Source organism: Anguilla anguilla, chromosome 1 (genome assembly GCF_013347855.1).
Source record: "Anguilla anguilla isolate fAngAng1 chromosome 1, fAngAng1.pri, whole genome shotgun sequence".
Taxonomy (NCBI): Eukaryota; Metazoa; Chordata; class Actinopteri; order Anguilliformes; family Anguillidae; genus Anguilla; species Anguilla anguilla.
The window spans coordinates 64,609,550-64,621,771 of record NC_049201.1 but is presented as its reverse complement, the minus strand read 5'-3'; the positions used below and the strand labels follow the sequence as shown (position 1 = coordinate 64,621,771).

Here is a 12,222-nt window from a genome sequence, read left to right as displayed (position 1 = left end):
CAGGTCATTCAGTAGCAGGGTGAGGTAAGCGCATTCCACGCATAAATCATCATGCGAAGAATAAATAATGAAAAATCTAAATGGGTTTAAGGACTGTGTTCAGGATCAGGTAAGTCATCTTCAGATTATAACAACGCTACTCAAGATGCTCAGAGGTATGTATGTGGGGGAGCGCACAGGTGTAAATGTGCACAAACAATTAAATAATTGGGCCGTTTAAGCCAGAGTAATTGGCTGGAACACACACCAGGTTACACAAAAGCCCCCTTGGGAAATGTGAGAGACTGTGGGGCAGTTCCCTAACGATTCCCTCCCTTAACCAGAACAAGAGTAAACAATCCTGTGTAAAACATATTAACTCTGCAGGTTGTACTGGGCAGTGACCTAGCGTGTGATCATGCAGACGTCTGGCTTACGCATATAAAACCAAACAGATGATCTTGATAAGAATTGAACATGACTAGACAAGAATCCTCTGTAGAACACTGGTCTGGCAGTAATGAAAATAATCAACAATACCGTATCACCTGGTGTACGTGCTTAATCATCCTAAGGAAAGCCATATGCAATATCTACTGCATGTGATTCGACTAGTCTGTTACCTCTTATAAACCTAGCATCATCATGTTGCCCCCTGGTGGCAAAAATAATAATTATGTTGATATGAAACATTCAAACGATTTCAAAGAAACACTGATGATCCATATTAAAATATAGAGCTTCCTTCCATAACAATATGAGTCTGATTTCACACTACATTAGTATAGTAGACAACCAAAATGGCTTGAACATGAATTTCTGGCAAAGAAACGGATGAAGCAATGAAAATAAGCCGACCTGTATCATCACAAGTTTATTACGTGACTTTGTACAATACGAATGAAAAACAAAATAAAAAATACAGAGATGCAGTACATGAACAAACCTAAGTGTGGCGATGACCTCTGGCTGTCAGGGAAAACCCAATGCTGGCGTGAGGACACTCGTTAAAGTAGACATACAGCCGGCCGTCAGTTCATTCTGAACTGCCCACTGATGCTACCTGAAAACCAGTCAACTAACTGGCCAATCCTCCCAAGACTCCTCCAACTTCCAAAAAAAAAAGATTACTTTATCAGGGCCTATATATATATATATATATATATATATATATATATAAACCAAAAAAAAAAAACTAAATGAAATATTACATTAATGATGTTATACATGGCTGTCCAAGGCTAGATAATTTAAATTACAAGAAATAAAAGAAGCATTATTTTTTGGGAAAGATAAAGCAAAAACCAATGTTATACATATATATATATTTTTTAAAAAAGCCTGAGGTGTAATTCATCCTTTTACGGTTCTCTTAAATCGTGGCCGTCATCGTCATGGTTACAGTGAGAATGGACTGGTCTTTTGGTCATTTCGCATTAGGCTACTCTCTCATAGGATGCTGCTCGGTACATGGTCTCCTGTGTTATGCATATTTGACAAAGAAGCAGAGAATAGAAGAACGTTTAGAACATCTCGCTCAGAATCACCGTACGGTTTTTTTTTTTGTTTTTTTTTGGGACGTCACGGAAGAACGGGATTTTTTATATTTTTTGTGTGTGTAAACAATCAACCACCAAAACATGATTGTACAACATTACCTCTGCATTAAACGGTGCTTTCTTTTTTTGGAAAAATAAAAACTGTAAGACGGAACTGAGCTTTTCTGGGTTCAGCGTGTGCAAGATGGTAAGTTTTATGGCGGTTAACCCCCCCCCCCCCCCCCCACCCCACCCCACCCCACCCCACCCCACCCCAAAGGCCACAGGCAGCAGCGTTCTGGCCCTCCCTCATGCAGATGATATTCAGCTGAACCTGTGCGTTGCCCTTTGACGAAAACACAGTCATCCAGGCTGGCAAATTGGCAAATACAAAGCGCTGTTCCCCGAACACTTTAAAAGATCTTCCCTTTCTTTTTGTTCTTCTCCAAGGTCCTAAATGAGAGGGAGAAAGAGAACGTCTTTACATCCCTTCATTTTCACTTAATGATCAGTTGTTTTTGAAATCAAATATTTCAGAAGTGCGTCCCTGTTGCGGACAGGGCAGGGACGTGTGCAGTGTGCAGGGTGCAGGTTTTTGGGGTGTTGAGGTAGTGCAGCATTAAGACAGAGCAGGGAGGTGTTCATTGTGCAGGTTTTTGTGGTGTTGAGGTAGTGCAGCATTAAGACAGAGCAGGGAGGTGTTCAGTGTGCAGGTTTTTGGGGTGTTGAGGTAGTGCAGCATTAAGACAGAGCAGGGACGTGTGCAGTGTGCAGGTTTCTGGGGTGTTGAGGTAGTGCAGTATTAAGACAGAGCAGGGACGTGTGCAGTGTGCAGGTTTTTGGGGTGTTGAGGTAGTGCAGCATTAAGACAGAGCAGGGAGGTGTTCATTGTGCAGGTTTTTGGGGTGTTGAGGTAGTGCAGTATTAAGACAGAGCAGGGAGGTGTGCAGTGTGCAGGTTTTTGGGGTGTTGAGGTAGTGCAGCATTAAGACAGAGCAGGGAGGTGTTCATTGTGCAGGTTTTTGTGGTGTTGAGGTAGTGCAGCATTAAGACAGAGCAGGGAGGTGTTCATTGTGCAGGTTTTTGTGGTGTTGAGGTAGTGCAGCATTAAGACAGAGCAGGGAGGTGTTCAGTGTGCAGGTTTTTGGGGTGTTGAGGTAGTGCAGCATTAAGACAGAGCAGGGACGTGTGCAGTGTGCAGGTTTCTGGGGTGTTGAGGTAGTGCAGTATTAAGACAGAGCAGGGACGTGTGCAGTGTGCAGGTTTTTGGGGTGTTGAGGTAGTGCAGTATTAAGACAGAGCAGGGACGTGTGCAGTGTGCAGGTTTTTGGGGTGTTGAGGTAGCGCAGTATTAAGACAGAGCAGGGAGGTGTGCAGGTTTTTGGGGTGTTGAGGTAGTGCAGCATTAAGACAGAGCAGGGACATGTGCAGTGTGCAGGTTTTTGGGGTGTTGAGGTAGTGCATCATTAAGACAGAGCAGGGACGTGTGCAGTGTGCAGGTTTCTGGGGTGTTGAGGCAGTGCAGTATTAAGACAGAGCAGGGAGGTGTGCAGTGTGCAGGTTTTCGGGGTGTTGGGGTAGCGCAGTATTAAGACAGAGCAGGGAGGTGTGCAGTGTGCAGGTTTTTGGGGTGTTGAGGTAGTGCATCATTAAGACAGAGCAGGGACGTGTGCAGTGTGCGGGTTTTTGGGGTGTTGAGGTAGTGCAGCATTAAGACAGAGCAGGGAGGTGTGCAGTGTGCAGGTTTTTGGGGTGTTGAGGTAGTGCAGCATTAAGACAGAGCAGGGACGTGTGCAGTGTGCAGGTTTTTGGGGTGTTGAGGTAGTGCAGTATTAAGACAGAGCAGGGACGTGTGCAGTGTGCAGGTTTTTGGGGTGTTGAGGTAGCGCAGCATTAAGACAGAGCAGGGACGTGTGCAGTGTGCAGGTTTTCGGGGTGTTGGGGCAGCGCAGCAGTAACACCCCGGGCTGTCCCGAGCGCCCGCTCACCTGGAGGCGTCCAGTTTCTGCTGCTCCAGCAGGCGCTGCTGCGCCTCCCAGCTGGCCCGGTCGTCCTCAAACTGGCGCCGCTTCTCCTCCAGCTCCTTGTGCTGGGCCTCCAGGTTCTTCTTCATCTGCTCATGGCGCCTCTGCAGCTGCAGTACCACAGGGCACAGATAGGGGTCAGTCACGCCAGCGGCAGGGCGCGCCAAGACTGGCTAGCGCAGATAAGTGCATTTCACATGCACGCACTCGCACTCACACTCACAGACAGACAGACAGACAGGCAGGCATGCACGCACAGGCCGCATATGCGCACACACAGGCACACATGGGACAGTGACAATGTTGCAGTCTCCTGTGCCCCTGAGAAAGTACCTCAGCCTCGGAGTCTTTCAGCTTCTGGATCTTCTCCTTGACTTTCATCTCGAACACCTGCTCCATCTCCATCTCCATCTTCTTCATCTTAGCCACGTGGTCCCTCCTCTCCTCCTCCATCTGGGCCAGGGGGCTCCTGCAGGGGGGGGGGGGTCACACACACCGACACGGGTCAGCCTGGGCGCTTCAGTGTCGCTGCGCCCCAGCCCTGCTCAGTGAAGCCATCTCTGCCCTTTCACACCTCATCCGCGCCGTGCTACGCAGTACCCCTCCCCCCGGGCCCCACCCCTTTAAACGGGATGAGCTGTGGAGAGGGCAGAAACCCCAGCACTGTGGTGACAGCAGCCTGTCGACGGAGAGATAGGAAAGAGAGGGAAGCCCTTACCCGCTGCGCGGGGCCCCCAGGGGCCCACGGTCTAAAGCCAAGCAAGACAGCAGGGTTAGAAACTGGAGCTTCGTAGTGTTAGTGAACCCAGAATCAGCACGATCAATACAGTTTCCGACTACCACTAGAAGCCAAAAACAGAACCTGCTCAAGAAGGAAACGTGATTCAGACTGGTAATTTACAGCACTAAACCTGGAGCGAAGATTCCAGAGATTATAACGATTATGAATCTTAAAAAAAAAAAAAAAAAAACATTTTTTAAAACTGTAAAATCAGAGGACTAGAGAGGAGTGTCTGGAGCCCTCTCAGTGAATCAGAGAGAGAATGAGGAGAGCATGCACACCACTGGAGTATGCTCTACCAACCAGAAGGACAGAAAGCAACGTCAGAGCCATCTTACTGTGCGTCAGGTTTGGGAATAACATAAATGACCACTTACATGCCTTCAACTGTGTCAAATCTAAAAAAACAGAAACACAAACTTAGCATGCTGTAATTAGACCATGCACTAAAAAAGCAAACATTCACTCAACAAAAAAGTTATTAAAAAGTGAGGGGGTGACAAACTGGATCGTACATTTAGCTGCAAAAGCACATAAATCAACTTGTGTCAGGTGCTGCTCACAGTAAAATAAATAAAAAATAAAAAAATAAAGTGAGAGAGCTGAAAAGCACTGTGTTCAGGCTCCAGATTAGTAGTGCCTGAGGGCTGTGTGGCTGCCGTGTTAAGGTCAGGGGGCGTGGCTTCAGGTCTGTGTCCAGCTGCAGTACGCAGTGTTAAGCAGCCTGGCTGTGCTTTAGAGTGGAGGAGCAGTGCCTGTGTGCAAGCCTGCTATGCAGTGAGCTGCAGCTGGGCTGTGGGACCTCAGGAAGAGGGATGCGCTTTTAACCTCCATTTCTTCTTCTGACCAATCAGCTTACAGGCACCGAGAGGCGGGGCTAACAGTGCCTTAGATGCTGTCCCTCTTCTACACGTTACAAACATCGGTTATTGTCAGAGAAACAATATTATCAACAAAGTAAGGGAGGGAAAAAAAGGAACAAATATCACACACAGGCTTTACACGAGTCACCTCTGTCTACAAACACCGGAATTACGGGCTAAAGGACGCTAGCCCGTAGGCTACGTGCACACGGCTAGCCCGCGGCGCGCGGCCTGCGGCACTGCTGTGCTCTGAGCCGGTGGGACTCACTTGGTCATCTGGCCCTTGCTCTTGTTGTTGTCCACTCCGTTGTAGGTGACAGCTGCCAGCTTCCCGCTCCTGTAGTTCTCGTAGTGGACGTTATTGGTGACGTCCTTCAGGTCCTGCATGTGGGTCCTGGGGAAACAATGTAACCAATCCAGCTTCACCAGTCTGCACGTGCTCAGACAGAGCTGCGCTTTGTTTCAGTGATGCTGGGAGTCATGTGTCGAGCTCCAGTACTGCATGTTCTAACTTCATCCACAGCAAGGACGTTCTATGACCAATTTAAATTATTCTACTGGCAGAAGTGCACCGCCATATGTGGCAGTAAGGGCATCAGCGGTGATAATGTACAGACTGTACAGACAGACGGCTCTGCACCTGATCAGCATGTCTCTGAGGATGGTGAAATCACAGTGCTCTCCATTCTCCACTGTACGGGAAGAAGAAAAAAACAGGAACAGAATAAGTAATCACAGATCTTTGCTTTGAATATTCTCAGAGTGTTAGTGCAAATAACCAGGAGTACATGTATTCATTTTTTAATGACGTTGATAAAATGTGCACAATTTTGCAATGTAAAAGAAAATGAGTTTAGTTTTCCACTAATAGCCTGAGAAGAACTGGCTATATGTGATGGTACTGAGCATTACGTGAATATGATATACTGTGCTCATATTAATTTAGTCATGTCAGTGTTGAAGCTCAGCAAAAGCACTTTTATTTATATTTTAAATTTTAATACAAAATTCTGGTATTGACGGTGCAGCAATAGCTACACGGGTGTAGGCTTGTGGACCATACATCTCCGACTAAACAGAACACCGCAACAAGCCTACGGCCAAATATAATGAACTAGCTGTGGAAATGTGTTCAGACATTGTGTTAAGCTCTTTAGATGTTAAGACACAGCAAATCAACAATCCTTGCCCCGATAGGAAAAGGCAACACTATTATTACAACGTATCTCTGGAAGTGATAAGAAGCAGAGGCATCAACAAACCAGTGAGACACCGACTGAAATCAAACAACTATGCAGGGCAGAGGGAGACACAGGCCCTGCAGACAGTAGGAACTTGAGTACATAACATATCTCTGTGCTCGCCTCGCTTACACATGAAGCATTCCAACCATTCAAAAATGCCTAAGACCAACTGTCATTCATCTTTCTTAACATCCTACATACTTACAACCTACCTTAAAATCACTTCTCAAACTGTTCTGCTGGTTATTGGCTGTGCATTGCCACAGTTCATCCACCAGAGGGCACTGTAACAGCAGTGGACCGATGCAACTGCTTGTGTAATGCATTCTCTAAAAACTGCCCCTATACATATGCATGATCTCTCTCCCACAGCTCATAGAAAATTAATAAAAAGGTGTGTCAATGCATTTCCGTTAGACCAGGTGGAAGCATGTGACTGCCAACATTCCGCTACCTCAAATTTTAAGTAGCTGGATATAATTAGTGCAAACCTGTTCAGAGCCACAAGTGACATGGCTTTTGAGAAATAAATACTTGCATACTCGGGTGCTGATGATGTCAGTTGTATAGTGACACCTACGTCACCACTGTGATATAGGTGTCACTGTACAGTGTGTCACTGCTGCTGATAAACACTGTAGCCAAACTGATAAGAACCCCAACCATGACCCAAAAGGGGAAGTCTCTGCACTGGCGAGCTCTGAACAGAAACAGAGCACCCGTTATCTGAAGCAGCCTAATCCTGCACTTCAGACAAACTCCTCAGAGCCCGTCCTGTGGGCAGGTCTGCAGCTAACGCGGAATTCCACCCTTTATCTCCCTCTGCGATGGGGGTCTCTCCAGCAGGCAGGAATTTTAACTGACCCGGAGAGATAACTGGTTTGACCAGAGGCGCTGAGAGCCGGGACAGGGTGAGCAGGACGGAATCACGGCAGCGTACTGTCATCCGTACGGACCAGACCGGACCGGCCCGGCCCGTCGCCCCCCGGGGCACGTGCTGCCGGCGGCTTCGCCTTCTGATTTTTTCACCGATGAAGCCGGGAGGTGTCCACAGAAACCGAAACGCTCCTGTGAGCGATCGGCACAACCGGCGGCCCGCTTCGCAGCAAAGCTCGAAGGGCGGGAACCCGGTGTTCAGGAGCTCACCTTCAGCCACGCCCCACGGGTACTGCCTCCCTCGAACCCTCTTCCCATTGACCTCGATGATGGTGTTGCTCCCGACGACGGCCAGAGGTAAGCGGTCCTGTGTGAGGAGAGGTTTTCGTAAGGGGCAGAGCATAATACAGCACAGCTGGGCATTTCAGCTCATGTTTTATTAATGAGGGGCAGGTGGTGTGTGGTGCTTTCCTGGGGTTCACCCTGGTTATGGGCTGTGTGCAAACAGCAGCTCTCTATTCCTGACCCAGGGCCTTACGGGCCGCGTGCAAACAGCAGCTCTCTATTCCTGACCCAGGGCCTTACGGGCCGTGTGCAAACAGCAGCTCTCTGCTCCTGACCCAGGGCCTTACGGGCCGTGTGCAAACAGCAGCTCTCTGCTCCTGACCCAGGGCCTTACGGGCCGTGTGCAAACAGCAGCTCTCTGCTCCTGACCCAGGGCCTTACGGGCCGTGTGCAAACAGCAGCTCTCTGCTCCTGACCCAGGGCCTTACGGGCCGTGTGCAAACAGCAGCTCTCCGCTCCAGCAGCACTGCAAGTCGGACCAACGGCATCACACAGCTGCCCGAGGCTTACAGCGACACAGGAAGTGGAGTGGGCCTCTCTCCTGACAAAAAGCAGCACTGCCTCTGGCTCAAGCATGTGACCGCTGGGTAGCGGCCGTTTCAGGGTCACTGACACTCGGGGCGATCGCGCTGGTCTTATTGACCGCGCTGGCTGTTCTGGGACAGGCCGAGCGTATGTGGGAGTGTGTGACCCGATTGTGCGGGTCGCGTCTCGTCGTTTCCGGTTCCGCACCTTTATCTTCTTCACGAGCTTGTTCTCCTCCTCGTCGTCGGTCTCGGGGAACTCGTAGATCTTGATCTTGTGCTCCTGGATTTCTCTCATGATCTGCAGGAGGGGAGAACACAGATACAGCACTGTTCTGAGACAGACTGAGGCCAAGAACCAAACACACAGGCCTGCCAGCACACAGCTTTCATGGAAGCTTCCACTTTTAAACTGACAAATGTAATAATAAACATTCACATCTTACATCCGCTTTGGGTGGCTGACTGGCTCAATTTAAGTACCCTGAGAGTTGTTCCTAACTTTAACTTTAACATCATTGTTCAGGAGACCAGGCCGTTTGACTGGACACATCTCAGTCCAAAGCCACAGATGACGGCACTACCCAGACCCAGATCCTTCCAGCAGGTCAAATGAAATCTAGCACATTCAGTACAGAGCTGTGCACAGGAAATGGCCCCACCGTGGCCTCATCTTTCACAGCAGCTATACAGAAGAACTGTGAATTTTTAAGAAGGTAGTCAGTCTTCTCTTCCATCTGTGAGGAATTTTTGTCCTCTTATCTCCTCTTCGGCAGTGATAATACTCGCTCAGGCAGAAGCAGAAACATTGTTAAGAACTGCGTGCCCCGTGCCTGCATTCTCAGAGAAAGGAATGTCATGGGCCTGTAACACGCATCAGACTCCCTGCAACCCGATAGGAGGGCCACGCGACAAAGAGCCCAAATATAACTGGCTAATGATACCATGTCACTTACGGCAGCACCACCAGCCACAGGCACCCTCATACGAATGAGGAGCTCACAGCCAACAATAATGAACTAGGATTATTATTAGGAACTGAGCTGGAGCGCTCGGGGGGACTTTTAATTGCGAGACAGCGCCGAGCTTCTGCTGCTTATACTTGCGCTTTCACAATAAAAGCTTTCGATAAAAAGCAAGCTTAGCACGTTGGCTGACGTGAGTTTGAGCAGGCGTGCCCAAACGCTTGATAGAACACCTTACGAGCGGAAACTCATGCTAATCACCTCATGTTCCACGAAGTCTAAATACCTTCATTCACTGCACGTTCAAACACGGGATCCAAAATACAAATGTCAAAATGAACATAAAAATAACCAACACGTCCATATGTCTATTCTATACAATTACACACATGGCAAGCGTACACATCAATTTAATGTTTACAGCACCTCCCATTTTGCACAGCGCCTACGGTACCATATTATTCAGATAAGCTCAACTTTCTGCATATAAACTACCCAGCACAGCGCATAATTAGACATGAATGCCTCTGGACAGCTGGTAACACATGCACATCGCACATACGCGCAGCGAGGGTTGCCTTGGTAACCCTCGTGCACAGGCGCGCTCACTGACCTGCTTCTTGAACTGTTGGCACTCCTCAGGAGTCAGAGTATCAGCTTTGGCAATGAGAGGGATGATGTTCACTTTCTCATGTAACCGTTTCATGAACTCGATGTCCAGCGGTTTCAGTCTGGGGGGGGGAACGGGGGGGTTCATCGGTTCAGGGAATAAGGAAAACAAAAATAAATTCATTAAAAAATACTGAAGGCAAAGTCTTTCTAATCTCTGCTTTGGCACTGCGACATCCACATTTTTTATACTGTTTACGTTTAATACCAGACACAAGCACTGGCCAATTGTGAAATGGCGCAGAATAAGAACTAATAAAAATCAACATAGCACTTTGTAAAACTAAAACTACTGTAAACTTTACACATTGTAAAATACAATGTATTGTCTCTAAGCACTGTTTAAGTCATAAACAATATTATGGAATATTATGATTATCTAAAGTTGCATGTATGTTCTGGAATAGGAGCACAGGCATAAATCTAGCATCACCTTTTCCTTCTGGGCATTGCACTGTAGCATCTCTTTATTCAGAGTATTTACAATGTGCAATAAATTCAATAGGGCAGACCGAACCCTGAGTTACACAAGCTTGTAATTGGGTTTAATAAGAAGCCGCTCAGGCAGCAGATGCCAGAGTTACTTGTGTAACCCCAGCAATCTGAACACACCAGTCCGGGCACTTCCTGCTGCCGTGCGTGACTAAAGCACGACAGAAACGCAGGCCCGCGAAAGACCGGTTCCACACACGTCCTGCGCACTTTCCCATCCCTGCAAAGGGCGGTTCTGCTGGCGCAAAACAACGCCCAGGAATGAAGCGCTCACGAGTCACCCTTAAACAGGGATTACACAAGGTCCGCCGACCGGGTAGGAACCCCTGTGTTCGACTCAGTTTCCCTGGGTGCCATTTTAAAGCACGTACCCACTTTTCCAACCATAAAATTTCACATTCATTTCATGCTGCGTCAGATGAACAGCCCGAGCGATATCTGCGAGTTCAGAGGAATTCATTTTTATTTTTTATTTTTTTTTAGAAGCTCAAGGCAGTTAAGGAGGACTGGAGCAAACCTGCCTGGTTTTCAGAGAACTACGCTCACGGGGAAACGCGCGCTCAGGCTGGAGGCCCGGCTGACGCTCCGCTCCCCAGCGCTCACGGGGAAACGCGCGCTCAGGCTGGAGGCCCGGCTGACGCTCCGCTCCCCAGCGCTCACGGGGAAACGCGCGCTCAGACTGGAGGCCCGGCTGACGCTCCGCTCCCCAGCGCTCACGGGGAAACGCGCGCTCAGGCTGGAGGCCCGGCTGACGCTCCGCTCCTCAGCGCTAACGGGGAAACGCGCGCTCAGACTGGAGGCCCGGCTGACGCTCCGCTCCTCAGCGCTAACGGGGAAACGCGCGCTCAGGCTGGAGGCCCGGCTGACGCTCCGCTCCTCAGCGCTAACGGGGAAACGCGCGCTCAGGCTGGAGGCCCGGCTGACGCTCCGCTCCTCAGCGCTAACGGGCAAAGCCGTGCGGGGAAAGCAGATGTTGCTGCGAGCACAGAGGTGCTGGGCAGCGTCAGGGTGACATACGCCGCTGGCCGTCCGCGACCGTGACGGACAGCTGGCTCGCTGAGGGGCCCGATTGTCCGCGACACAATATCCCACAGAGCGGGCGTGCCGTCTCCCGGGCAACGGCACGGCTGGCGTGCACCGCTTCGCAGCGTCCCCGGACGCAGAGCCAAGAGCTCCAGGAACCTTTGTTGTTCGAACTACAGAACGGCCTGTGTGCAGCCAGATGGGCAGCAGCTGACTCTAATCAGGGGATAGACCCGAGAGGGCAGTTCTATAATTCTGTCATTTCAAATGAGAAAATGTTATTTTTTTAAATCTTTAATGAACATTTTTACTTTTGAAGAGCACATTACATAGCAGATATTACACACTGCCCTTTAAAACTCCTGTGAAATTGTAAGATTAATGTTAATATAAATGTTTCAATGTTAATATCTAATAACTAACCAACTCATTGCTGATTAGCCATACAGCTGGCGCTTAAGCAGTGAGGCAGAGGTGAGGGAGGGACTATGACAGTCAAGCCCTCGAGGGTGCAGTACATACCCGTGTCCTGAGGGGGCGATGAAGTACAGGCAGCAGTGCACTCTGTTGTCGGGCATCTGCCGTCTGTTCACGCGGGACTCGGAGTTGAGGTAATCCTCAAACTTGCTGTCGATGTGATCGATGACTGGCTGCCAGCTGCAGAACAGGACAAACACTGACTCTCAGAGCGGGAGCTCGATGCACACGGTCCATCGGAAACAGCGGGGGACGGGACTCACCAGTTACTGTTGTCCACGGCATCGCCGAACCCTGGGGTGTCGACTATTGTGAGGAGCAGCTGGACTCCGCCCTCCTTTACTAGCACCTTGGACTGTTCCACCTGGAAAGGGTCGGGTAGTTGGGATAGAAAAGAAGATCCAAAATGAAGCCCTTCTTCG

The 12,222-nt window shown here is 49.1% G+C and overlaps 1 protein-coding gene across 2 annotated transcripts in view; it reads right to left on the bottom strand.

Moving 5' to 3' along the window:
* Positions 1-1,785: 1,785 nt before the first annotated feature.
* Positions 1,786-12,222, bottom strand: part of sept7b (septin 7b) — a 31,733-nt gene continuing 21,296 nt past the window's right edge. Inside the window, exons 5-15 of one of the 2 annotated variants that reach the window (XM_035431421.1) lie at positions 12,064-12,164; positions 11,846-11,980; positions 9,753-9,870; positions 8,383-8,475; positions 7,576-7,672; positions 5,826-5,877; positions 5,454-5,579; positions 4,700-4,720; positions 3,875-4,010; positions 3,506-3,651; positions 1,786-1,970 (exon numbers count right to left, since the gene is read on the bottom strand). In XM_035431421.1, the coding sequence (XP_035287312.1) occupies positions 1,931-1,970; positions 3,506-3,651; positions 3,875-4,010; positions 4,700-4,720; positions 5,454-5,579; positions 5,826-5,877; positions 7,576-7,672; positions 8,383-8,475; positions 9,753-9,870; positions 11,846-11,980; positions 12,064-12,164 (1,065 nt within the window). In that variant the 3' untranslated portion in view covers positions 1,786-1,930. The remainder of the gene's footprint in view (positions 1,971-3,505; positions 3,652-3,874; positions 4,011-4,699; positions 4,721-5,453; positions 5,580-5,825; positions 5,878-7,575; positions 7,673-8,382; positions 8,476-9,752; positions 9,871-11,845; positions 11,981-12,063; positions 12,165-12,222) is intronic. The other variant, XM_035431431.1, reaches the window with a different exon arrangement.